This window comes from Phlebotomus papatasi, chromosome 1 (genome assembly GCF_024763615.1).
Source record: "Phlebotomus papatasi isolate M1 chromosome 1, Ppap_2.1, whole genome shotgun sequence".
Classification (NCBI taxonomy): Eukaryota; Metazoa; Arthropoda; class Insecta; order Diptera; family Psychodidae; genus Phlebotomus; species Phlebotomus papatasi.
In genome coordinates, this window is record NC_077222.1 from 94,139,291 (window position 1) to 94,166,741 (window position 27,451).

Genomic DNA, 27,451 nt, shown 5'->3' on the forward strand with positions numbered 1-27,451 from the left:
TAAAAAGTTCGATTTTCCCATGTTTTGTGACATTTATGAGACTACAGCGCCCCTGATGTCAGTTGTACGAACTTCATCTGTTCAGAGGATTTATCGGGCATGTAAAGGAGACCAAATTATTCCCTAGTAAGAAATAAATCAGTTCATCAGAGTCGGAGATATAGGAACCCAAGTATCAAAAAACGGGAAAAACGAGTTTGCCTAGATTCGTGCAAAATCCAAATGAAATCAAAATGATAAGTATTTTCGTAAATCATTTGACCCTAGCAATAGAAAAAATAGCATGAGAACCCAGGGACAAAAAAAAGTTCTAAATTGTTGCACAGTGTAATAATTAATTACTAGTAATAATAATTATTATTAATATAACTATTTTTGTATTTAGTTAGTAGCATGTAAGTCACAAATTCGAGCATTTCGCAAAACTGGAACACCTTGCGATGTCCCTTTCTTATTTAAGTCTTTCTTAAAGATGTTTTTAAACTAATTTCTAAAAGTTTGAGAAAATAATGAAATTAAAAAAAATATATATTTTTACGTTAGATAATCAATTTTCTTATGTTTACACTAAATTGTTTTATAACTCAAAATTATCTCTTGTAATAAAAAAAGAATGATAAATAAAACCGCTGGGTTTATCGTTGAACGCGTGTACCAATCGAAACAACTTTTTGAATGAATGAAGGGGAAATTGATGACGTCATAGAACTTGGTTATGTTTGTTGCATAAAATGTGAAATATTGTGAAGAACGAATCCGGAGAAAAATTGGCAAAATTCAAAGAAAAAATGAGCATAGAAAAGAGGTCATTGATTAGGGATACCTTGGCAGCCTCACTGGGAATCGGATTGGTGTACATTGTGGCAAGATACCGGAAAGATTTGTTCAGAAAGTGGAAAAGTCTGTGGAACCTGGGGAATCCATTGGCCAGACGAAAGATCGAGATTGTAAACAATGTGGAACAATGTCAGAAAATCGTGGAGCTACTCAAGGCGTAAGGAATCTTGACAAGTTCCTTATGTTCTGAAAGGATTCTCATCAGGAATTTGTTTCTCTTTCCAGGCACTGCCGGAAGTATCAAGTTTTGGGATTTGACTGTGAATGGGTGACTGTAAATGGAATCCGTCATCCCATAGCACTTCTTCAATTGGCTTCCCACACAGGGCTCTGTGCCCTGTTCAGACTGAGCCATATCAGGGGCATCCCTATGGATCTCAAGGAATTGCTAGAGCGGGAGGATATCATCAAAGTCGGAGTGGCTCCCAATGAGGACGCCCGACTTCTCTGTCAAGATTACAGTGTTAGTGTAGCCAGTGTTTTAGATCTCAGGAGTATGGCTCAGCTGGTCGGAGAACAACCCCTGGGACTGAGTAAACTCTCCCAGACCTTCCTGAACATCGAATTGGACAAAGATTGGAGACTCAGATGCTCAGATTGGGCTGCTGCTGAACTAGAGCCCAGACAAATTCAATACGCTGCCAATGATGCATTTGTAGCCATTGAATTGTTCAAATATTTCTCCGGAAAAATCTCTCCGGGGAAAGGTCTACTATTCAGTCAAGCGAACAACTTAGAAAACACCCTGAGCATCTGCTCTCCATTCATTGACGTTACTTTCAAGTACAAGAATACTGGACAAAACAAAAGAGATGGCAAGGGATTCCTCAAGAAGTCTTCAGAGTAAGTAAAGAAATACCGTTCTCCTGAAACAGTTTTCCAAAATTTGTTTTCGACAAATTTGTCACGAAAATGCCCCGCCCAGTATAAAGTAGACCACGCCCCTGCAAGATTTGTATTTTGTAAAAAAGAAACACAGCAAAGTTTCTGAAATTCTTACTCTAAATATTTCCAACAATTTCAGTATAATTTGACTTTGCCGTAAAGCTCCCCCCAGAAAATGTAGGCCACGCCCTCATCATTCATCGTTGAACAATTAACTCTTTCGAATCTTCTAGGACTCCGCGTACCCGAAAAAATATGAATTTTCTGAGGAAAACGATTTTTTGGATTACAAACTATTTAGGATATCCATATCTAGGATATTTTTTCTAAGTAGTTTTTGGGGTATTAACTCCATTTGAATTAAACTAAATTAAATTTCAAATTGGGTCCCGGTCAAAATCCCTAAAGTCAAAGCTCCGAAAAGAAAAATCCAGAAACCCAAAATCTCGAATAAAAAAAATCCCGATAGAGTCAAGATTCTGAAAGCAAAAATCTCAAAAGTACCAAAATCCCGAAAGTCAATATTACGAACGATAATATCCCAAGAAGCCGAAGTCCCAAATTGCCAAAATTTCTTAAAGCTAAAATTCCGAAAGCCAAAATCCCGAATAGATCAAAATCCCAAAATCTCGAACGACAAAATCCGGAAAGGGCCAAAATTGCGGAAGCCGAAAATCCCAAAAACACCAAAATCTCGAAAGCCAAAATTCTTGAAAATCCAAAATCCCGAAAAAGCCAAAATCTTGAACGATAAAATCCGAAAAAAAACAAAATTCCGAAAGAGAAAAATATCAAAAATATCAAAATCCCGAAAAGGATAAAATCCGGAAAGCCAAAATCCCGAAAAGACCAAAATTCCGGAAGCTAAAATCCCGAATAGCCAAAATCCTGAAAAGCCTAAATCCCGAAAAGGCCAACATTCCGAAATCTAAAATTCCAGAAAGGTCAAAATTCCAAAACCCAAAATCTCGAAAAGCTAAAATCCCAAATAGCCAAAATCCTGAATGCTAAAATTCCAAAAGCCAAAATTCCCAAAAACACCAAAATCCCGAAAGGCAAAATCTCAAAACACCAAAATTTTGAAAAATCAAAACCCCGAAAAACCAAAATTTCGAAAGCCAAAATTTCGAACGATAAAATCCCGAGAAGTTGAAGTCCTGAAAGACCAAAACTCTGAAAGCTAAAATCCTGAAAGCCAAAAATCCCAAAAACACCAAAATTCCGAAGGCCATACCAAATCCCGAAAGCCAAAATCCCGAAAAGGTCAAAATCCAAAAAAAAAACAAAATCCCGAAAAACTAAAACCCCAAAAGTCTAAATCCGGAAAAAGCCAAAAGCTCAAAAACCAAAAATCCCTAAAAACCAAAAATCAATACAGTCCAAAATCCTGAAAGCGAAAATCCCGAAAGTCAAAATCTCAAAACACCAAAATTCCGAAAAACCAAAACCCCGAAAAGCCAAAATTCCGAAAGCCACAATTTCGAACGATAAAATCCCGAAAAGTTGAAATCCTGAATAACCAAAACACTGAAAGTTAAAATTCCGAAAGCCAAAAATCCCAAAAACACCAAAATCCCGAAGTCCATATCCCAAAAGCCAAAATCCTAAAAAGCCTAAATCCCGGAAAGGTCAAAATCCAAAAAACACCAAAATCCGGAAAAACTAAAACCCCAAAGGTCTAAATCCGGAAAAAGCCAAAAGCTCAAAAACCAAAAATCCCTAAAAACCAAAAATACCTAAAGGCCAAAATCCTGAAAGCGAAAATCCCGAAAGCCAACATCCTGAAAAGGCCAAAATCCCGAAAGCTAAAATTCCGTGAAGACCAAAGTGTGAAAAGCTAAAATCACGAAAAGGTAAAATCCTGTCAAGCCAATATCCCGAAACCCTGTATCTCGAAAAAACCTACTCCCATTATTGCACTCCGCGCTTGCCGGAATTAAAGAGGTATTTTCTGTGTTTTGGGAAATTATTTCACATTTCACACATCATCCTCAGTATAATTTCGTCCGTTCCAGGATTTTGACAATACGGGATTTCGGCTTTCGGAATTCTGGCTTTTCGGGATTTTAACTTTCGGAATTTTGGCTTTTCGCGATTTTAACTTTCCGGATTTCAGCCGGAAACGATTTTAAATAACATTCATAAGTAAAACGTGAATTAAAAAAATAGATTAAACCGACTGAGCAATAGACCACGCCCACAATTAGTATTACATAGGGGAAGGTGATGCTTCATTGTAAACGCTATTTTCGCGTATTTGAAAGGAAGCTGCACCTAGCCATAATTAAATTTAGATACACCATTGTTTTGTCTATCTAAATTGCATCACGTTTAAGCCCAGGTTTCTTTAGAAATTGACAAAAAAATGCGCTCAAAATAATCCCCACCTCTCCCTAAGTTAGGAAAAATTGTGAATATTCGCGAGTTTCCTACATTTTCCGCCCCTTTTCAGCATTTACGAGAATCTTAGGAAATGGGAAATGCCATTATTTGTGATTTTAAGGGGCGTGGCTTATTTTATTATTCTCAATTTTCTCGAAAAACTTCCCTAATTTTAAATTTTGAAGTTAAAAATTATTCAAAAACTTGTTTTTGCTTCGGTTTGGGGTGGGACTTGAAGTTATTTTTGGGCGGAGCCTATTTAGGAAGTCTAAATGAACTTCCATGAGATAAAATCTTATTTGGTTCCCTATTGTAGAGAAGCAACTCAGACCAAGGAACAGAAAAGAACTTATTCCACCAGAGCTCGTCCCCTCTACCACAATTGCTTTATGCAAGCTCCCGATGGAGAGCTGCTCTGTACAATGGACACCCGGAAAGCGGATTGGTACATCTCCAAAGGCCTAGCAAGGCTCATCCAGGAAGAACCCTACACAGTTCGACTGAATTTTGAGCCTTCCGGAAGAGCCACGGGGAATGTGGGGGACTTTGACAAAACACTAAAAGTCAATCAATGTGTGGTTTGTGGCCACAATGAATCCTATATCCGGAAATATGTAATTCCAAGGGAGTACCGGAAGTTTTTCCCTGTGGTCATGAAATCTCACTCTAGTCACGATGTGCTATTGTTGTGTACTTCTTGCCATCAGAAGAGCAACAAATTCGATCTGGATCTCCGGCAGAAACTCTCCCAAGAGTGCAGTGCTCCGCTAGAGACGCATCCGGAAGGGGTAAAGTTCCGGGAAGATACGCAATTGAAGTAGGTTCCATTTAAAGGTAGATAGAAATTTCTTTAAGATGTTTACGAAATTAATTTCAGAAAGCTAAAATCTCTTGCTTTGGCTCTGACTGAGAGGAGGGATGCTCTCCCAGAGGCCAGGATCAAGGAGATTGAGAGTAAAATCTTGGTACAATTTCCTTCATGGGAAGTTGTTTCTCAAGAAAAATTGCAAGAACTCCTCGATATGAAGACACTAGTGCCCAATTCTACTTATCGTCCCCATGGGGAGGTGGTTGTTGAACACTACAGAGCCACTACGGGGCTCGTGAACCTGGAAAAGCGCTGGCGGGAACATTTCCTAACCAAGATGAAGCCAAAATTCTTACCTTCTCACTGGTCCCTCACGCACAATCAAGAGCGACTGGTGATAAAAGCTGACAATGGCCGTGTAGAGGTGGATGATCTCGTTGAAGCTGGAATTGATCCGGAAATGCTCGGGAAAATTTCACTGGAAAATCACTAAAACAAAAACTGGGAATCAACTCGGCCATGTTTTTTCGTTTTGGCGGTGCTTTTCTGAATAAAATTCTAATTGATGGAATGACCACTGGTGGCGCTGATGCTTTCGACGAGTTGCTCTGATTGGTGGATTTTTTCACAGTGGTTTTTGAATGAAATTTCTGTGAAAGTAAGTTTTGTTTTTCTCTAGTTTTTCCCCAGTTTCCTTGGGATTTTCCACCTGTTTTCTGTTCTCAAGAAAATTTAATAAACCTTAAAGGCTTTTTGCTTAAGAATTCGGATAAAAATTGTTTAATTTGTGGTTAAAATTGAAGGAAACTTCCCATTGAAGATTGTTAGGTTATGTGATGTAATCAAAATAGTGTGAAAATTTTGGTTTTTCTCGGGTTTTCCGCATAGAAAATGGCAGGGGTACTGCGAATGAGTGTTGTGCGCTTCCTCCCAGGAGCAGTGAAACCAGCTGCGGTGCCTTGCGTGCAGCAGAAGTGCAATATTTCCGGGAGGTCCATGAGAGGGAATCAGAAGATCGTGAAACCACCTCCTTATCTTTATCAAACCAAGAAATACGGCTTCTTGCAGGCAATTTTTGACCATACCAGGAAGAGATTCGATGAGAATACCAAGGTATCTTAGCTTGCTGTAAAATCCAACGATTGGTAAGTCATTTAAATTGATAATTTGCAGATTATCGTGGTCGATGGGCCACTTGCTGCCGGAAAAAGCAAGTTTGCCAAGGAATTGGCTGAGGAATTGGAGATGCACTACATCCCAGAAGCCAATATAAATGCATTGCTGATAAATTCTTACGGATACGACCTCCGGAAGATCGATGATAAGCTTCCGGACAGTGTGAAATCCTTCGATGAGAAGAAATTCTGTCAGGATCCGAAGAATCCCAATGCCGCAGCTTATCAGATTGAGATGTACGCCATACGTTTCTGGCAGTACGTCGATGCCCTCAATCATCTGTTCAACACCGGGCAGGGAGTTGTCCTGGACAGATGCTGCTACTCAGACATGGTCTTCATGGAAGCCATGGCAAAGAATGGATACGTGTCCAAAGGGGCTCGTTCTGTCTACTACGAAGTCCGGAAGAACACCATTGAGGAGCTCCTGAAGCCCCATCTGGTTGTCTATCTGGACGTCTCAGTAGAACAGACCAAGAAGAACATCCAGGCCCGGAATCTACCCTACGAAATCAACTCGCCAGCGCTGACGGATCAGTATCTGAAGGACATTGAGGCTTTCTACAAGCAGCTCTACCTCAAGGACATCAGCACTCATGCTGAGCTCCTGGTGTACGACTGGAACGAGGGCGGGGAGACGGAGGTCGTGGCTGAGGATATTGAGCGCATCGACTTCGATAGATTCGACAAACACGATCCCAAGATGAAGGATTGGAGGCATCCGCTGGAATGGGATTGGAATAATCTGAGGATGAAGTACAGTGTGCAGCAGCACATCCTAGAGGCACTCTTCAATGTCCCCAGGACCGATGTTCCCGAGCTCCTGGTCAATGCTGAAGATTCCAAGCAATTGCTGGATGTTCTCGAGACGGTAAGTTAAATTTCTGCACAGCTATTGCAACCGTCCGAAAATTTTCTTTTCATCGATTGGGCTCAAACTCTACCAAAGTGTCTCTTTGAATCCCTGAAAACCAAACCTTTCCTATATTTTGAACACCCCAAATTGTTTTTATTTATAGCTCGGTAAGGATTTTGATTTTGAAATTTGAGGTTATATTTCGTCAGTTAAATCAGCATTTGTCGTAACTTCCTTTTGACAATCCAGCAAAATTTCGTTCTGCATTTCCGCAATTTTTCTTCTTCTTCCTTTTTTAACGGCTATCATTCAAAAACCGCACTAGCGATCGTAACGGCAAATAACCAAAGCTATCAAAATTTGTCTCGAGTAAGCAAAGTCTCACACCCGTTACCTAATGGCTGCTTCAGAGACGGTTATTTCAAATCTATACATTTTATTGGAAAAATTGACAAAAATATACTTAATGAAATGAAAAGAATATTTTTTCATAAATAATAAATAATTTTAAAGGCCTCAGTTGAATATCACATCGTAAATTTTTTTCTTCTCAAGAAAGTTCTTGTACAATTTATAAAAAAAAATGCAGAATTTTCGGTCGGGAGTATGTTTAATACTGTTATTTAATCCTTCTCTATAGACAGCATAGCATACCCTCGCAGTGTTTATTTGTATATTTAAAATATATCATGAAAATCGTGATTATAAATTCTACCAAGTTGATAAATAATTTCAGAGAAAATATTCCAAGTTCATTTTGACAGAACGACATCTTGAGGAAAGTGCCGAAAATTCATAGAATTTTCTGTAGAAATTCTGCAGAATTTTCATACAACGATCGAATCCACCTTTAGAACAAAATTCTACAGAACGAATTTCTACAGAATTCTGCAGAATTTGCCGGGTGGGAACTTTTCAGGAGACGATTTTTCAGTTCAGCTTTATTTTTCTTAAAAAATGAGCCCCGAATGCGATACATTTGAGACAAAATAATAAAAGTGGCACTAATAAACTGCAAGTAAACTCGAGAAAATCTTTATAAAATGATTTGAAAGCTGAGATATTGAGATATATATGTTCGATGAAACACAGTAAGATTTTATCGTAACTTCTATCGTTTATAAAGCCGTAACTTCCGATGTATGGAGATCTTGGAAGTTACGACAATTTTCAAAAATGCATTATATAAATTTTAATTACTCTTATGATAATAATCGCCTTTATTTGACTAAACTAATCAATTAAACTCTTATGCCTGTCCCTAAAAGCTTTTATTTCATAAATTTTATTGAATGAATTTTGTGCGCCGTGTCGCTTGTTTTGTTTTGAATTAATGACAGATGGGCAGGAATAATTTTTCTTACTTTTTTCTCACAAATATTGAATTAGAATGATTTAATGTTGCATTATTCCCACTGTCTTTGTATATTTGGAAGAATTATGAACGTTTTATTGAGAAATATTACAATTTTGTTGCAAATTGCAAGTCACGCAAACGAGCAAAAGAAGTTACGGCAAATGCTGATTAGAGAAAATTTTGTATGGAAATTTGTCGTAACTTTCCCAAAAATGGAAGTTACGACAAATTCCGATAAATTTTTATTAAGGGCACTTACGCTTATTTTTGTTTAAAATAATTTTTATTAGGCTAATAAAAGTTTCTTTTTCTCAAGTGGGTTTAATAAACAAAATTACGCTGATTTTAAATATGTACATATCTCAAAATCGCAAAAATGAAGTTACGACAAATTCTGATTTAACTGACGATTTGACTTATTTTTCTTTCTTGTGTCCTTTATGGCGCTGCGATCGCTTTTTCTTCAGCCGCATGTTTTACCCATTTTACCCCACGGGATGTCATATTTTCCGTCCGCCATTTTGAGTAAAAATTTTGCATGACTTTCCGCGAAGTGAGAAATGAACAAGAAAATGTATTTCCATCTCTGTCGAGCTATTTTTTTCCAAGTTAATGAAGGACTGACGTAACTAAAAATTCATTCCCGACAAAAATTCGAGTATCAGTTGCCCTGGAATAAATCATATAAAATCACTCAATTTGCGGATGATGTATAATACCATGGTAAGGAATGGGTTAAGATGCAAGTGTCCCGGGTTCGAATCCCCTTTAGATCACCAGGAATTTTTCTGGCGTTAAAAGTGTTCGGATTGCATCCAGTGAGCTTCACTGCACTTGATTCCACGGAGCATGGGACTGACAACCCTATCCCTGCATAAGAAAAAATATTAATGGATGTCCCGAACTTCCCTTGTGGGAAGGCCTAGTTCCTCTATGGAACATTGTGCCACCATTATTATTAGGGGAGGGTGGGACAGTTCACTCCTAAATTGCAAAAAGGATTTTTGGACCATTTTGCAAAAAGATGATAAACAGAAGTAAAACTTTGTATATTCTATTCTATATATTACAGTTGGGTTTAGGGTTAATAAATATAATAACAATAATCCTTTAATTTCATTAGTCTATTGTGGAGAAATTCATTTCACTTGAAAGGCAGAATGTGTGAAAGTCCCCCATTGCGGGGCAATTTCAAGATAAATATGAGGCAATTTTGAGAAAGATAAAATGTGCTTATAGAAAACTTGCGATACCACAATAGATTAAAATTACTATTTTGATGTCTTCTAAGACTCTAAAACTTAAAAATATAATCGAACAATAACTTTATAACAGAATTTGAACACTAATTAATCATACAGAGAAAATAAAATTTCGCCAAAGATTTTCAAGCCTATTTCTCATTAATTGAGCAATTTTCTTTGTATTTTTATACGAAATAAATGTCTTTTGTAGTGCTAAGCCAATTCTGTGCATTGTTGGATCATTATATCGCCTTAGAACATGTCAGTTTTAGTATAACAGTTTTATAATATTATTTTAAAGTCTTAAATTTTTATAATACTAAAAAAAAATACAATATCTTGCTGAAAACATTCTGAAAATATTTTATAACAATTAAATTTATCATTTTCAAGCACTTAAAAAACACTGAAAGAGTATTTTTTACATTTTTTTAATGAACTTTTAGGAAATACTATTTTCCATAATTTCGAACTTTATCGACAAAAACAGCTACATGATCATTTTAAGTTAATTTTGATTAAAAGAGTAAATTGTTAGATACTGGAAACTTCTCCGTGTGCTAGCATGAAACTGCTCCTCGTGATGTTTCGAAACTCAAATCAAAATTGTCAGAACCGTCTTAGATTTCATTCAACGCTAAATGCCTTATAATAAACATAAAACCACTAGTAATTTAATACAATTATGTTACTTTGATAGATAAGTGGAATAGTTCAGTAATTGTTGAAAATAAAACATCACAAAAAGTTTCATTTTGATGCAGTTTTATAAAGCCAATTACAGAATTCAAACGTGAAGCGTCAAGAAATTAATTATTTTTATGAATATGGGTCTTAGTTATCTCTTCAATAACATAAAGGTTTTATCCCATTCCTTTCAAAAGTATAAGAAGAATATGCAAAAAAATGAAACTGCCCCGTCGTTAAACTGCCCCACCCTCCCCTACAATTTCTGGGTTTCTTATGTTTTGTGAGATATTTCTTGCGTTTCTCAGGTTTCGTGGGGCATTTCTCGGACAAATTGAAAAGGGTTTCTCAAAATGAGTCACCTCTTTCAAAAATTTCATATTCATTTTTTTCAATTTATTCATATTTTCTCATTTTCTTGCGGACACATTAAGAATCACACTTACCATAAGCTGATCTAGGCTTACCTTCATTGCCTCCTTTTTTCCCCTGCTAAATTTTTTTTTTTTTTTTAATTTTTAGACGCCAGGAATGAGCTACTCCAAGGGTTACAATCCGGACCAGGGCGATAAGGTGCTGTGGAAGCTGTAAGATTCTCCGGAAAGATTGTAGGAAAGGAAAACACAAATAAATTATCTAAATAAATTTTGTTCCTCTTTGTGATATCGTCATATGTACAGAAAAATATTAGTGCTTCACAGTGGGAGTGTGCTGAGGGATATGTGATTATCTCTTAGACCGTCTCGGCCAGGAAGGTTTCTGTGTCCTCCGTGACGACAGCATCAATGTTGTAGAAGATTGCGTGGAGGGAGATGACAAAGAAGGAGGCTCCCAGGACCCAAAACATTGCTGCCCCAGCTCCGGCTAGGTAGAGAATGGGAATGGCAGCGCAGTTGATGAGGATGCACTGCTGGCTGGAGTTGAGTTCGCGCTGGAGGATGGTGATCTTGCTGTTGAGCTGCTTGACTTTGTAGCACGCGTAGAAGACACCACCGAGCACGATGAGGATCAGGGGAGACGTGAGGAGGCAATAGAGCACCAGACCGAGAAAAACAAAGAGATAGTTGCTCTGGAAGTAGGCAAGATTCCGGACAAGGCGTCCGGAGAGGCGCTGAATGTTGGCCACTGTCTTGAAGTTGCTCATATTGAGGAACTCAGACCATGGTCGGATGTTCTGACGGACTTCTCGCAGAAGCTCAGCGATATTGGGCACCCGGCTTCGGTTGAAAACTCTGCCCAAAAATAGAACAGTGAGTCATTTTCCTGGGAGGGAAAATTGTGAAAGTTTTTATCTCACGAATTGAAGAGATTCTTCGTTTCCGGCTGAGGTGGCGGAGCCATATTTCCGCTCACTTTATCACTCATATCGATATTAACATCCATCCTATTGCTTTCCAATAGGTGATATACTTATCAAGTAACTCTCACAGAAAATTTCTGGACAGCAGGAAAGGCACTTGCAAAAATCTCAGACGCAAATTTGACCTCGATCACAGTGACCACATCAACAAAACAAACGTCGATGAGAAATTATCACTCAAAACACTCGATTTTCACCAATTTTTCCAACTAAACTGATAATGTGATAAGCTCTGACAATTCCTGCACTACAAATAATTACAATTTCACAGATTTTCTCGTTTTTTCACGATGAAATTGGAGAAATTATACTTTCTCCTGTTTTCTGCGTGTCAAAAAACTCGTCTAATTGTCATTTGGAGTGGTCGAAAATGTCAGTGGATATTTTTTTGGCGCAATAAATTGACACATAACCTCTAAAAAGTACAGTCCGGGAATAATTTGGCTTTTCTGTGTGTTTTAGTTAGGAATTTCTCGTGCCTTTTTACCAGTCGACGCATAAATGTGTTATTTAGTAGGAGAAAATGTTTATTGACGATCTGAGGAATGATTTCTACGGCAATCTTGTGGGAAAGCGTGTTCTTGTCATTGTTAACTACGATATTGATGGACTCTGTGCCAGTCGAATCCTCCAGGCTCTGTTCCAGAATGACCAAATCCTCTATTCCATTGTGCCCATTATGGGGATCTCTGGACTCCAGAGGACCTGCACAGAACACCGTAGTGACACAAAAAACATCCTTCTGATCAATTGTGGCGGATGCATAGATATTCTTGAGACTTTGCAGCCGGAAGAGGATACAATCTTCTTCATCTGTGACTCCCATCGACCTTACGATGTCTGCAACATCTACAATGACGGACAGATCAAAATCCTAGGAAAGCCCAATGAAGAGGAGGGAATACCAGAATTCGAAAGTATCTTCAGGGATTCAGACTCTGAGGAGGATGATAGTGAAAGTGAAGATGAAGATGCCGAAGAGGGCGAACAAATGTCGAGAATGCAGAAGTTTGAGGCAAAGATGGAGAAACAGCGTCAGAAGAGGATTTGGGAAGCAGATAGGAATCGCATAATGTTTGAATACAGCCAATTCAGCTACTACGGAAAGAGTTCAGCCCTGATGCTCTTCGAACTGGCCTGGAAGCTATCCAAGGACTCCCTGGATATGCTCTGGTGGGCAATTGTGGGAGTCACTGAGCAATTGGTGCTGGGAAAGATTGAAAGTGCAACTTACACGCTGGAGTGCAATCAAATCCAGTCGCACGTTTCGCGATTAACCAACAAAGCCTCTGACCAGACCATTCAGACTGCGGTAAGTTTTATATTTTTTTCTTCCCATTAAAAACAGTTTCAGTCGTTCTTCAAAATTTTAAAGTTAACTCTTTCCGGACTGCAGCATATGCTGCAAGCCAATTTCACAATTTTTTAATCAAAAATATCTAAGCTCAGGAATTAATTGAGGTTCTACAAAAAATATCTTACATTTGGACATCCTTATAGTTTGTAATCATCCAAAAGAATTGAATTTTTCTCAGTTCTGAATAATTAAAAAACAATGTTTTTCATAGAACATTCATATGCTGCTTTGGGTACTCAGAGTCCCAAAAGAGCAGAAAGAGTTAAGGAGAAAAGAAAGTGATATATTTCAGGATAATGCCATTTTAGGAGGGGTCATCGAAGACCGAAAGTCGATATCTCTTACCGTTTCACTTCTAAGTAGGTCAGTAAGATTGAGACAAATGCAATCGGGTTTGGAATTTCAAAACCTTTCAAATAAATCTAAATTTAACCATATTCATTGAAAAATGTGCCCTCCAGGTTGGTTAAACTTTGATCTTGAATAATTCAAGATGGCGATTTTTCAAATGAAAGGTGTCTAAGAACGAAGTGTTCGCCTAGGCTACATCCATAACATTATCTAAAAATGAAACAAATCGCCGGAGCCGTTTTCGAAAAAAAAGAACCTAGAAAAAAACATAGTTCTGGAGGGAGGAGAGGGTAGGGTGAAAGATAGATGATATAGACTAGAAGACTTTTGTTGGGGTCGTCATCAAATCGAGTGGACTGTATTTTTTTCTGGTAAATGCTTTTATTTTGTCGTCGTCTTACAGCCGGCGAGACACGGCTAATCCCCGAGAAGATCTAGTAGAGCTAATAAGTAAATTCATTAAAAGTCGTCCTAATTGCTAAATAAATCGTCTTTGTCTTTACCTAATAAGACTTCAATCTTGTTCTGGATATCACCTAATATCTAATGAATCCGTCTGTCTCTATTTAATCAACCTATCGCAAAGAAAAGAAATATCCTCTTAGATTCAATAGATAACATAATTTTACACCATTTTCACAACTTACTCGAGAAATAACCAAAATTCTATAGTCGTCGTCGTCACCCGTGTCTCGCCATTAAAGTCACAAATTGAAAAGACAGAATTCCGGAAGGGCCTAAATTACAATGCCAAAAAATATTAATTTATAAAATTTCCGTCAGATGGCGTTCTATCCACAACAACTTTATAAAGGTCATCGAAAACCAGAACACGATATCTATTACCGTTTTGTATCTAGATCGAAAAATATATACGATCAATAAATCAAAATTTTACAGATACATAACCGATTAATTACCGATTGAAACCGATGCAGCCGGGTTGGAAATTTCAAGACCTTTCTAAAATGTCCAAATTCAACCAAATCGGTTGAAAAACAAACCCAACAGCAGGGGTTTAACTTTCATCATTAAAAATACAAAATAGCGAATTTTCCGGTAAGGAATAATAATAATGGTGACACAGTAATAATATTGAGTGCCCTAAGGGATAAGGGAAAGGAAAAAACGTCTCTAGGTAATATTCTCTTTTATGGCGTCTACACACTAGTAGAAATTTCTTTAAAAAATGCCTTTCTAAAGAAAATTTCCCCTATCCTTTATAGGCAGAAACGTCAGAATTTTTTAAAAAGGCATTTTTAAAAAAAAAATCTACAGTAGACTCTCTCAAATTCGGGCATTTGGGACAGAAATGTCATCCGAATTAGAGAGAAATTCGGACGACAAAGTTTTTGAAATGCAACGATTTTTTTAATCATCATCACACTCATTAAGTTTACTTACTCTTATAAATGTCATAAAAATCCCTTAATAATCACATCATAACTAAGGCAAATCAATGCAAATTTAAGCATATTTCCTTCATTTAATTACCAAGATCAAATTTGAAAAATGTCAACAAAATTTTTTCAAATTTAACTGCTGCCCGAATTAAAAAGTATATCCCGATCTTGAAAGAGCCGAATTAGCGAGAGTCTACTGTACTAGTGTGTAGACGCCATTAGAGGGGATCACCAAGGACTGAAAGTTGATATCTCTTGAAGTTTGCTCTCTAGTCCTGAAATTGTTGATCATGTACATGTACTGCTCCTTCTTCGAGTTCGAGCAGTGAAAGAAATAACATTTCTGCCACGCGCAGCAAAAGAAGGCTACTATTTAATACGAATTCACTTTGCTATTATTTGTTGAAAAACCGATTCTAAATCGATTTTGAAAATTTTATGTTTATGTTGTAGCCCAGAAAATTTAGATCAGTTTGAAAAAAAAGAAATGGCAAAGCGTTCCAGCTTTGCGGAATGCTCAAACTCACGAGATAGAGTTCTCCGTGAATTATTTTTTCGCATGATCTTTGGTGCTTACTGATCTTACTAGAGATCAAATTGTTTCATAAATCACAAAAGCATTTCAAAATAAAACAAAAACTGTACTTAAATGATTCATTACCGATGGAGACCGATGCAGCCGGGCTCGAAATTTCAATACCTTTCCAAAAGATTCAAATTCAAAAAATAATCCCTCCAAAGCAGACCTGTGCTCGTTAAAAGTCGTGTAATATCGGAAATTTTGTGTTGATAATTTTAATGGAAAGCCATACTGGTAACACGAATCCCGCTCATTCAAGGTGCCATGATAAATATTTTTGCGCCAAAAAGACATAACAGAAATAATAACTCATATAGAAAGAAATTGTCTTTTTGATATCTTTGTCGGAAGACGGATAGCTGTTCACTACACATCCTTTTACTTCAATCTTGCAGAAATACAAAGAAATTAATTGCAAATATCACTTCAAATGGAAAGTTCTTAAATCGCGCGCAATTCAACTATGAGGGAGAGAGATAGAGACACAAATAACTCACTTGACGTCTGGCGGCGCTGCGGTTGAAAAAAATCTCTGAAATGCGACAAAATATTTTCTTCTCTATTTTATCCTTATTAGCACGTCGTGTCCCTTCTTGTAATATGTACTTTTGCATTCCTTATTAACCAAAATAGTGTTGTACAAAAGGGTTTTTCTCAAACTTATCCTGAATTTTGGGACAGCTCAAAAGAATATGAGTCTTCCAGCTCAAAATTTCATCCCAATGTTTTTGTTGTAATATCGACAATTATTCACAATTAACCCAAATAACTCTATTCAACTAAATTATTAAAAGAATTTTCTTGTGAAAATGACTTAACTCTTAGAAATTAAACAATTTTCACATTAAAAAACCTCTCGTTTTCTCTACGTGAATTTTCGCGGCATTTCGAAGAATGCCAACAGGCACCACCAAATTCACTTCGGATTTTCTTTTAGCTCAGGCCTGCTCGAAAGTGTTTGAGCTTTAACCTTCAGTAATTCAAAATGGCGAATTTTCCGGTTATAGGTATGTTTGGAGTCTAAAATATAACCAAAAATCATTGAAAAAGCTTGGGCTAATTTTGAGAAAAACAAAAAAAAACATATATACGGCGGGGGATGAAGGAGAGGGGTGAGAGAAAAAGGGAAAAAACAGTCAAAGATCATGTCTACTTATGAGGGGGGGTCATCGAAGACCGGAAGTTAATATCTCTTACCGTTTAAGCTCCAGGACGATGATAAGTTGATAAAAGGGATGGCAAAGTGTCCCAGATATCAGACCACCCCGTCCCTGTTTCTTCCGTGATCCAAGTACAAGTTCTGAAATTCCGCTGTGTTTCTACGATTGTTTCTGATTGTTTTCCGATTATTTTCTACGTTTTTTAAAAAGTTTCCGTGTTTTTTTAGAAACATTTCAGCGTTTCTGAGAATATTTTCGCATTCCTAAAAACGTTTTTGTGGTTAGTCAATGTATTTTCGCGCTTCTAGAAAGATTGCCATGTTGAACGCGTTTTCTAGAAGCACTTCGATGTTTCTTTGATGCGATTCGATTTTTCTTTAAAAGGCGCAGATAGGAGTCTTTAATCTTTTACGACTGGTCGTGTATTTTCAATATACATAGTCAGGGAGGGTTAAGTACGAGGAAGGTAGAACGTTAGTAGGAAGTTGTAGGCCAGAAAGAGGAAAAAATAAGCGCCGCGTTTCTGTGTTCTTTTTATGAAAGCGTTTTTGAGTTTCTAGAAGCATTTCAGGGCTTCTGACCTGACGCGTTTTAGCTCTTTTAGAAACGTTTTTCTAATGCTCTTCTACGTTTCTAGAAATATTTCCGTGTTTCCTTTTAATGAAGGATTTTGAAATATATCAGACTGATAAGTGAATTCTCTTTAGGAAAAAACTTGCCAATAGTCTTCAGTGCCTCTATGCAAAAACGTATGGAAAAATGAAATGTCGATAGCCCCTGTTTTAAGCTTTTTTAAAGCCTCTGGATGCTTTGGATCCTTTCAATTTTTTTTGTTTTGAGAGACAATTTTTTGTCTTTTTTGGGCTTTTAGGTCAGGATAACCTTCGAGAATGACCTTCACCTGGCCATGTACAGACACTGGAGTGTCCATGAATCCCTGAGGCACTCCATCCACTCGGCATGTAAGATGCGCCTGTGGACAGGACGCGGCGAGAAACGCCTGCAGGAGCTTTTGGTGGAAATGGGACTTCCTCTAGTTCAGGCCCGTCAAACCTTTGGGTCGATGCAGCTGGTGCTCCGGAAAGAATTTTACGGGACCATTGAGAAGTTGGCTGAGAAATATGATCTGGTTGATCTGATCTATGGCTCTTTCACTCTCAATTACGGCTACAGATATCGCTATTCAGCGTCTGACTATGTGTACTCGCTGCTGGCCAATCTGGAGGCCATAGGACCTGATCGACTGCCGGAAATGTGTTTTCTGGAGGCCATGGACAGCCTGGGTAGGGCGAATAGGGCTAAATTGGATGGGGGCATTGAGAGGGCTAAGCATTTGCTGACCGGGATCTTCCGGCAGGTTCAGAGTGTCCTGGAGATGCATCAGGTGAAAGCAGCCGGTCCTTTTCTCTACTACATCCTCACGGAGGAGAATAGTCTCTTCTGCTGCCCCTACAGTCTCACCCTCCTCACCCAATTCATCCTGAGAGCCCATGTAGCCACATCCCGAAGCCGGCGCACTCCAGACATGCCCCTGGTGGCGAGTTGTCCGGTGGATCTCGAAAGGGGTATCTTCCTCATGATCGGAATCCCTCCAACGCGGGAAGATAGCCCAAAAAATCTCTTTGGCAGAGCTTTTGAGCAAGCTGCCCTCAAAGCCAGTGCCACCATCTCGCCAGACTTCTTTGACACATCATTCATCCAGATCAAACGGGATGACATTGAAAGATTCCTGGACGCTCTCACTGTACTCCTAAGATAATTTATTTTAAAAAACTAGCTGCTAAATTCATTTTTTTAAATACAATGAGATTCATCGAAAAGAAATTGGTGCTTTTCATTTTTCTTTAAGATCAGCCAAATCTTCTGCGTGAGTCTTTGTGTGTTTTGCAGATTTTTTCTCTTCTTTCTCTTTGGATTCATCACAATCATTGGTTTCAGTACACGAGTGATCTATCGGTGGCCTCAATGTGTCTCCGTATTTCCGGTAAAAACAAGATACCGCCACAAAAGATCCTAGCAAAATGACCAGGAGCAAGAAAAGTTGCCACAAAGACCAGCCATTGTTCAAATAACTGTGATTGCATAAAGCTGTTAATCTTATTCCCCATTCTCTCTCTCTCGAAGCAACTAAAACTTACCCTTTCAGAATATCTTCCTTCTTCTGCGAGAACATTTTATCAAAATTTCCACAAAGAATTTCTTTACAGAACCAAGAAAATTTTCACTCCAAATTTGTTGAACAGTTCACTGAGATTTATCCTCGAGAAAAAATGCCTTTTCTTCCCTTTTCTTCATTTTAATATAATTTCACAATTTCCATCTGCTGTTATACATAGTTTCATAGAAAAATATTTATAATCGTGTATAATAATGCACTCTACTGACTAAATAATTCTCTCTTAAACTTGGACTACAATATTCGTATTGAGAAGAAGTCAAATAAAATCCACAAATTTTCCTCAAAAAACGAAATTCCTAAGAATGAGAGAAAAGAATTAAAGGGTAAAACACATTGATCGTCAAATTTTTGCCGTCAAAATTTCACCGTCAAAAATTGTTTAATCGATCCCCAAAATTAATTACCGGTACTTTACCGTTTCATTACCGATTGACACCGATACAGTCGGGTTTGGAATTTCAAGACCTTTCAAATAAATCCAAATTTATGCAAATCGGTTGAAAAATAAGCCCTCCAGTAGGGGAATTCAGTAACACTTTGGCAAAGCCATATACAGTAGACTCTCTCTCAATCGGGAATAGTACAGTAGACTCTCAGTACAGTAGACTCTCGCTCAATCGGGCAAAAAATTTTGTTGGCCATTTTCACCCTTGATTTTGACACAAATTTAACTCAAATTCGCTGCAGTCAAATTTACAATGACTTTGACGCCCAAATCTGCCAACAATCAACTGTCAGGAGAGCTTTTTTCGAAAATATGATTCTGAAGCCGTCACATTATCATTTGATACTTCTGGTCTTTCTGGCAATTCAAATGACAATGAATTCTTATTAAACAAATCAACAAGATTTAATTAAAAAAGAAATACATGCAACTCCAGGTGCTTGCAACGCTTGCAACGAGGAATGCGTTAAAATTCGAATTTGAGTTGAACTTTCGGCGTAAAGTATCCCGTCGAGCAAACTGTTCTCGTCGACCGAAATGGATTAAATTGGCTCGACGCGATTCTTTACCCCCAAAATTCAATTCAAAATCGAATTTTTACGCATTCGAAGTTGCAAGCACCCCGATAAACTTATCTGGTGGAGAATTCTGTAACGCTCTGGCAATACCATATGACAAATTGGTTTTGAATCTTAGGAGAGCTTTTTCGAAAATGCGATTCTGTAGCCGTGACATTGTCATTTCAGCTCACGTGGCATTGTCAGAAGTCACATTTTTGAGATTTCTGGCAATTCAAATGACAATGAATTTTGTTAAACAAATCAACAAAAACGTACTGTATTTTCATAAAATCATCAAGTAAAGATATTTCATTAAAAAAAATCAATGAACTGCATTTTCGAACTCACATGATATGACAAAAAAGCTCAATTGGAATTGTCAACTTTCGAACTCATGCATGGCACTGCCACGAAAATTATAGAATTCCCCTACTGGTCTTATCACTGGTCATTTTCCATTTTAAATATCCTGTGTGCAGAAGGCCAACGGAAGAAAAAAAAGTTAGTAAGTAAGGGTCCGGATACAGTGGGTTGGTGTAGACGGATGGGTCCCATCATTAGAAAGATCTTGATCTCAGACACAATGTATACTAAAATTTCATGAAAATCGCGTCATAAACACCGAAAACATGGTCCAGTCAAGACATTTTTGGTTATAGCTCGGGTCAGGGAACATCGAGGGAGGAGTGCGACCCACCGTTGGAAAGGTCTCGACCTCAGCTACAACATACAAAAATTTAAAGAAAAAACATCGTCTAGTTTTCGAAATATTCGAAATTAAATTATCGAAAATCGATTTTTCGATTAATCGAACCTTCGATTAAATAAGATGAAATTAGGATGTAATGAGGGTTGTAGTACGCCACGAGAGCTTTCCAAAACACTAAATTTTTTTGAATTTCGATAATTAGAACCGGAGATATTTCCATTCGAAAAATGAAATTTTAACCCCTTCAAGCTCGGATCAGCGGGGTCGAGATACCTTTAGTTTGCTACTGATCGAAAGCTCTTAGGCTCAGCTATAACATACTAAAATTTGAGATCGATCGATGCCATAGGGGCTGAGTTATTGAGAAAATAATTTTTGGGAGTGTTCCAAAATGGCGGAAAGGGGCGGGGAGTTGATCTGACATCACCATCTTCTAGCCATCTATCGACATTTAACTTTGCCTAAAACCACTTCTCGATATCTTTTTCCGTTCTCTCTCCAGAAGCATTTGTACTCGGGATGGAACAGACGGGACGTCCACAAAAAACTATTTTTAGCACACATGATATTCGTGATCTATAAGTGTCAAAACGTTGTTAAGAATCTCAGATAATACTTTCAAATTGTTTAACTTACCTCTACTAAAATCTTGAAATGTTCTTGAACTCCTTGACACTAATTTTATAATCGAAATAGTAAATAAAATCTTTCGAAATTGTGATATTCAAGTCACAAACCGTATTTCTTGGGAGCTTGTCCGTGTTTATACATCCTAGACACATTTCCGTGTTTCTTGGGTGTGTTTCTGCATTTTTAGACACTTTCCCGTTTCTTGAATGTACTTTGAAATTATTCGTGTGTCTACAATGAGGTACCAATAACTCACTGTGTTGCAGAAGAATTTCTAAAATGGTGTGTGTCTTGAGTAAATTTTAATTTTTTTTATGTCACTTGAGTTTTTTTATCATTTTTTTTAAACCGTAAAAAAATGACAGCAAATTATTTGACGATCAATGTGTTTCAGCCCTAAATATAAATCATTAAAAACTATCAGGGATGAAATGCTTAGGAGGGATTGAAAGAAACATCTAAAGTAAAATATTGCTCATTGTGAGTATAATTGAAAAAAAAATATTCCTTAAAATTAAATCGACACCCAGATGAAAGAAAAAAATAGTTTTACTAAGCTATGGGTGCAAATTTGCAAATCCTAAAAGTACAGTGCCCGCTTTCTAATCCGGATCGCCGTAATCCGGACGAGTTCTCGACGGTTACATATAAAATAATTTTGAGGTTATGTATGCATGTCTGTTCTACCATGAAAATGAATTATCCTGTGATGTTTTTGCTTAATAAATGAAGTATAATAGCATAGAATTCTCTAATTGTCTTTTTAATCTTCTTTATAACTTTTATACTAATTCTACAAAAAAAAAACTTGTATTATATTTTCGAGACCGTTGAACAAATTTAAAAAATCTATCCGGATTACGAAGCGGACATCTGTCATATTGTCTCCCAATCATCCGGATTACGAAGCGGGCACTGTATCATTCTAATCTTAAGTCTTTTCTGGCTCATTTTCCACAAAATTTATTAAGTGGTCTCTTCTGCGATGATAAAATGCTCTTTAAGTCAGGAAGGAAACCACGCAAAAAATTCAAGAAACAAAAGGAGGGAGGCACATTTCAAGTGGAATGGACATGTTATTGCTCTGGAGGAGTCTTTTGTTTTTGCTAACTGGAGGAATTTTTTTTTTGGAATCAAACTCAAACTCACCCAAAGAAAATCACACCAAAGTTCAGCAAAGGCTCAAACCACGGACATTTGAGTGGGTTCCGGCTGGGGAACGCTCTGGACAACACCCAGGCGCATCGAACAGGTGGCCAAGTGTCTCGAAACGGCTGTCTTGTTCTTGAAGCCTGAATTGCAGAGGGGACAGTTGAGGGGATTCCCAGGATTCCCGAAAGTCAATGGCCCATGAACTTTAACATGCTTAGCACAATTGCTGGCATCTGAGAAGGGTTTTCCGCACACGGGGCACTTGTGACGCTTCAAACCGAGGTGCCTGTAGCTGTGTGACTTAAACTCATCCTTCCGGCTGAACTTCCGATTGCAGATCTCGCACTCGAAGCCCTTGAAAGCAGGATCGGCCAATCGATGGCGTGCCATGTGCCTTTTGAGGTCATACGACCGATCAAAGGCCCTTGGACAGACGTTACAGACATGTGGCTTCGGAATAGGCTCCACATCCTGCCTATGACGTCGACTGTGTTTGTGGAGATCTCCGGAAGAAACAAAACTGAAGGTGCAACCCGGATGACTGCATTTGAAAGGTTTCACTCCGGTGTGTGTCCTGGAAAATTATAAGGGGCTTAGGAGGGAATCTCCGATAATACTAAACTATTCATTGGAATTTATCTGATCTTCTTTAGCTAGAAATCCATATTAACATCCGGTGAGTAAGGTCCTTAATTGGGAATGAATACAAATTTGATTTGGCAGTTAAGATTCATAGAGTTCTTTACTTTCTTGATAGCCTGTTCTCCTACCCAAATCGACGAAAATTTTCGTAATTAAGTTAGTCAATTGAATTATTTAAATCGGCAAACGGATGCTTCAAATGGACTCAAACTCTCAAACAGATCAGTAAGCAATATCGTTATGTTGAACATAACCTTCAAAAAATTGTTCAATTGTTCAAACTTCGAAAAGGCAAATAAAATCAAACTCCATAGCAAAAAAAAGCGGAACAAGGAATCACAAGGAAAAATTCCTCGGAATTTTCCAGTATTTTTCCTTGGTAAATTTCACAGAAATTCTCCATTTCCAAGGAAATTCCCAAATGGAGAATAAATGAAGCTGTCACATGCATCTCATACAGTAGACTCTTCGTTATCCGGCTGACTGGGGGACAAAATGACATTTGGGTTTTTTGAATGATCAACGGTTTTTCTATTTTGTGTCGTGTGAATTTATTTTCTGTCTGACAAAGAAAAAGAGAATTTTCTTCGTGGTGTGCTTATGTTTCATTTTTTATCACAATTATGTATTAAAAACTTCGATACAACGATAATAATACTTTAATTCACACTGGACAAACTTCATGTTTAGTAAAAATAATTTTGAATACATCAACCGCCAGTGTTTGGCAGCTGTCTCCCAGATAACGAAGTGCCGGATAACGAAGAGCTGAGTGTATTTTCATTTCCTTATTTAAAAAATAATAAGTAAATTTCACGAGGATTTTAATATTTTTTGAATCAGCGAAAACGAATTTACACTTTAGATAAGAAAAAGCTATCGTACAAAAAAATATTTTCCTAAAAAAAATACCATCCATGAAATAAAAACACATATATTTTAGGTCCGCAGTCTGTTTAATGTTATCATTTCACTATTATCTACACAAAACTCAGCGTCGCATAATTAATAATATTATAGGTAAGGTAACACAGAAATCACTAAGATCTTTGCATAAAATTTGCGAGCAAAATAATTCATCTATTTTGTAGCGCCACAAACATTTTCTGGCGGTAAAACGAAAAAACAAACGCGTGGAATTTTCTTAAAAAACTGTGTGGAAAGGTAGTGGAATTTTCCGTAGAATTATTCCTTAGATTTTCCCCAGGAAATAAGCAGGAATTTTCCTACAAAAAAGGGGGCGTGTTGCGGTAAAATCCACAGGAAAACCTTTGGAATATTCCATGGAAAATTCCAGTGGAATTCGCGGACGTTTCACGTTTAATTTTCCATATTAACTTTCCATGTTTGTTGCATGAATGTTGTTCAAATTTTCCATGGAATGGCCATTTTCCATGGCCACTCCTTGGAAAAATTCCATGGAAGACTGCGGAAATTTAGCATCCAAATTCCGGAATTTGACGCAAAATTTCCAATGGAATTTCCGCGGAAGTTTACGGGAAATTTTGGACTGCTCTGAAGTGAACCAAAATAGTTGAAGTTAGCCAAAGTTTCCCCGAAAAAGAGTTTGTGTCTTGGCTCACCCGAAAGGATATAACGCGACAACTATATAAAGCTACGTAACGCGACAAATGGTTTGTATTTTTAGCTAGCCCAAAAGAAAAAGGTGCATGACCCGAGAAATAATGGGTATCTTGGCTAATGAATAGGCCTTTCCGTTATTTTTTCTTCCAAAAGAAACAAAATCGCTAAAAAACCTTTTTATTATTTCTTTCTTAATTTTCTTTTGATTCAATCTCTTCATTTTATTTGTTTAGCAATCACTTTATCTGTGATCACAGCGACACCCGAAAAATTTCGGGCGTTGATCACAGCGACTCACCCGAAAAAAGGTTGCTGTCTTGGCTATTTGTCGTTGATCACAGCGACGCGCCCGAAAAAAATTATTTCAACTGAAAAAAAATATTCTAATGCGATCTTCTGCAAAATTCACTTTTCCGTTAATCTCAGCGCCCCCCGAAAAGTTTCGGGCGCTGATCTCAGCGAATCACCCGAAAATATTCATTTCCAATGAAAAAAATATTCCAATGCATTTTATAATACCATGGTAAGGAATGGGTTAATCTCAGAGACACCCGAAAAATTTCTGTCGCTGATCACAGCGACTCACCCGAAAAAAGGTTGTTGTCTTGGATATTGTCGCTTTGTCACAGTCTCAACTGAAAAATTTTGAATTTCTTTAGCCAAGACACAAACCATTCCTAGGATCCCTGGGATGTCCATGGGTTTCTAGGAATGTTTGTGGATTCCCAGTGATATCCGTGAGTTTCCCAGGAATGTCCATGGACTCCCTGGAATATCCGAGAGGTTCCCTGAGATTTCAGTGGATTCCCTGGGCTCCCCATGGGTTCTCTGCGAACCCAGTAGGTTCCCTGGAATGCCATTATGTTCCGTGTGATGCCACTAGATGTCCCCAAAATGTAAAAGTGAACTTTCGACAAAGCAATGGACAAGTTCAAAATCTATCATATTAATTTAATATTTCCAGTCAGTATTCTCAAAATTTACAGTAGGTCAGTAGGGAGAGTTTCAACTTAGTTAAGTCACAAAATTCCATGAAGATTCCAAGGGGCTAAAATACTTCAAACTTTGCAGATTATAAACTCAAACACATTATTCTTGGGAAATCAAACGATCCGGATCGATCCAGCGCAGCCTATCAAAGTGCTAACAAATCCAAAGATAAATAGAAACTTACCGAATGTGTCTTGTGAGATCTCCCGTGGCTGTAAAAGATCTCCCACAAATTGCGCAAGATTTGGATTTTTCCTTCGTGTGCACTCTCATCATGTGAGGCCCCAAGGAATATCTCCTGGAGAAGCCAGCACCGCAGATTTTGCAGTGATACTTTTTGCCATCATCAGATTCCTTCCCGGAACTCGAATCAGCCTTAGGCATGCTGAGAAACTTCTCTACATTCGCCTCCATCAGTGGCAGAGTCACGATTGTGGAATTCCCGGACAATTGATCAATGATTGAGATCTCTGTGACAGTTTTTGCCTTCTTGGCTGCTCTTGTCCTCTCCGAGATGTCCGTGACAGTTTTCAGCTCCAGAAGTTGCTTGAGATTTCTCTTGGGGCGACCCTGAGGACTTCCCTCTGGGGGATTTTCTGTGTCTTTTTGAGGGGACTCTTGAGGCTCCTCTTCATCATCATCGATTACATCTACAAGATATGGTGTATCATCTTCATCGTCATCAGCTGCTGCCACAAATCTTGACATGTCAGTCTCATCGAATTCCAGCTTCAAATCAATATCCTCCTCCCTTTGATCATCTTCCTCGTTGGAGGCTTCCTTTGAGCTTGAAGAAGTGTTTTCTTCCAGTGGAAGCTCAAGAATATCCTTCCCGGGAGATGGATTTGTGCATTTGGCCTCCGGAGAACTTTTTTCCTTATCTCCACGCTTTTTAATTTTCATCGTAAGCATTCTGGTTGAAGATACTTCGTAATCTTCCGGCTTTCTTCTTCCATCTCCATCTGGGACTTTTCTAGCCCCCTGCGGATGCTCTTCGTCAATCTGATGGGCTCTAGCCAGGTGTCTCTTGAACCAGACATCCATCTTGAAGGTCATATCACACTCTGGACACTCGAGCTTCTTCACAACCTCAGTTTCTTCTGCTGCTTCGACAGCCTTCCTTGATCGCCTTCTGGTCAGAGCACTGGGCCCATGAAAGAGCTGCCGGTGCGAATTAAGACTGGACTCTCGCGAAAATGCCGTGCTACACTGTTCACAAGCGTAAAGGGTCACAATGGACCGTCCGGGAATCACTTTATCCCTATTTTTCTTCCTCTTCTGCCTCTTTTTCACTTCACTCTTCCCACAATTGTCCTCAAGAGTCTCTTTCACTTCAGTCACTTCATCCACACAGTTCTCAATACCACTATCACTGGCGTTTGTAGAGTCTGATTCCTGCTTCTCACTCGGGCACGGACTTTTTGTTCCGGAACCGGACAACTCACCTGTCAACTTTCCTGTGCGCTCTTGATCCTGGGGGAAGATTTCCACTGGTCCAACATACAGAGTTTGCACTTCATCATCAATCTCAATGGTAATCTCACTCAGGCTGATGTCCCCAGATTCGTCCGGAAGCTCCAAAAGACAATTGTTTACAATTCTTCCAGTCTCCCTTTTCTCATGTTTTCGCGTCATTGCACTCGCTTCCATGCTTTAGTTTCACTCGCCAGATCATCACACACGCGAAAGCACTTAAATGCACAAGATTAACAAACGAAAAATTGGTTAAAACACCAAAATTTGGGGAGATTTTGGGGTTTGTGGCGTCTGCAGCAACAGGTAGCTGTCAAAATACTGCTTTGCTTGCTTTGTTTTGACGATTGTGGCGCCTCTGGTGGCAAAAACCAATTGTGTAAAAAATTCAAATAAATTACGTGGTGTAAAAAATTATGGATAATTAATTTTAGATTTGATATTTTTAATACAGTAGTCTAGAGATATTGTTTTTTTATTGGGGGTCATCGAAGACTGGAAGTAGATATCTCTTATGCCCAACGCACAATAACTTTTGTTTGTAAACATGTTTTCAAAATTTCCCATGAGAATGAGCGAGATGACTAGATCTAGATCTCACTCACTCTCATTGAAATATCAAAAACATGTTTACTAAACAAAAGT

At 38.1% G+C, this 27,451-nt stretch overlaps 5 protein-coding genes across 7 annotated transcripts; 3 read left to right on the forward strand and 2 right to left on the reverse strand.

The window, feature by feature from the left end:
* The first annotated feature begins 455 nt into the window (after nt 1-455).
* On the forward strand, nt 456-5,483 carry LOC129809779 (exonuclease 3'-5' domain-containing protein 2). The gene is made up of 4 exons (XM_055859868.1): nt 456-994; nt 1,063-1,680; nt 4,421-4,921; nt 4,982-5,483. Exons 1-4 carry the CDS (start codon nt 789-791, stop codon nt 5,403-5,405), a joined length of 1,749 nt encoding a protein of 582 aa, XP_055715843.1. The 5' UTR covers nt 456-788; the 3' UTR covers nt 5,406-5,483.
* Nucleotides 5,484-5,486: 3 nt separating this feature from the next.
* LOC129809786 (NADH dehydrogenase [ubiquinone] 1 alpha subcomplex subunit 10, mitochondrial) lies at nt 5,487-10,876 on the forward strand. 2 transcript variants are annotated; one of them, XM_055859874.1, is made up of 4 exons: nt 5,487-5,570; nt 5,801-6,025; nt 6,086-6,958; nt 10,754-10,876. In XM_055859874.1, the coding sequence occupies exons 1-4, from the start codon at nt 5,502-5,504 to the stop codon at nt 10,820-10,822; spliced, it is 1,236 nt and encodes a 411-aa protein (XP_055715849.1). In that variant the 5' UTR covers nt 5,487-5,501; the 3' UTR covers nt 10,823-10,876. The 2 variants fall into 2 exon arrangements, with proteins under 2 accessions (XP_055715849.1, XP_055715850.1); XM_055859875.1 differs by having other exon boundaries at nt 5,530-6,025.
* On the reverse strand, nt 10,864-11,954 carry LOC129809794 (prenylated Rab acceptor protein 1). Its single transcript, XM_055859885.1, has 2 exons — nt 11,529-11,954; nt 10,864-11,463 (listed from the first exon to the last, which is right to left on the reverse strand). Exons 1-2 carry the CDS (start codon nt 11,612-11,614, stop codon nt 10,965-10,967), a joined length of 585 nt encoding a protein of 194 aa, XP_055715860.1. The 5' UTR covers nt 11,615-11,954; the 3' UTR covers nt 10,864-10,964.
* A 20-nt stretch (nt 11,955-11,974) lies between these two features.
* Nucleotides 11,975-18,266, forward strand: LOC129809783 (cell division control protein 45 homolog). Its single transcript, XM_055859872.1, has 2 exons — nt 11,975-12,903; nt 17,314-18,266. Exons 1-2 carry the CDS (start codon nt 12,115-12,117, stop codon nt 18,199-18,201), a joined length of 1,677 nt encoding a protein of 558 aa, XP_055715847.1. The 5' UTR covers nt 11,975-12,114; the 3' UTR covers nt 18,202-18,266.
* Nucleotides 18,267-18,717: 451 nt separating this feature from the next.
* On the reverse strand, nt 18,718-27,138 carry LOC129809776 (zinc finger protein 236-like). 2 transcript variants are annotated; one of them, XM_055859863.1, is made up of 3 exons: nt 25,518-27,138; nt 22,115-22,691; nt 18,718-18,917 (listed from the first exon to the last, which is right to left on the reverse strand). In XM_055859863.1, exons 1-2 carry the CDS (start codon nt 26,981-26,983, stop codon nt 22,148-22,150), a joined length of 2,010 nt encoding a protein of 669 aa, XP_055715838.1. In that variant the 5' UTR covers nt 26,984-27,138; the 3' UTR covers nt 18,718-18,917; nt 22,115-22,147. The 2 variants fall into 2 exon arrangements, with proteins under 2 accessions (XP_055715838.1, XP_055715839.1); XM_055859864.1 differs by having other exon boundaries at nt 18,718-18,900; nt 25,518-27,129.
* Nucleotides 27,139-27,451: the final 313 nt, after the last annotated feature.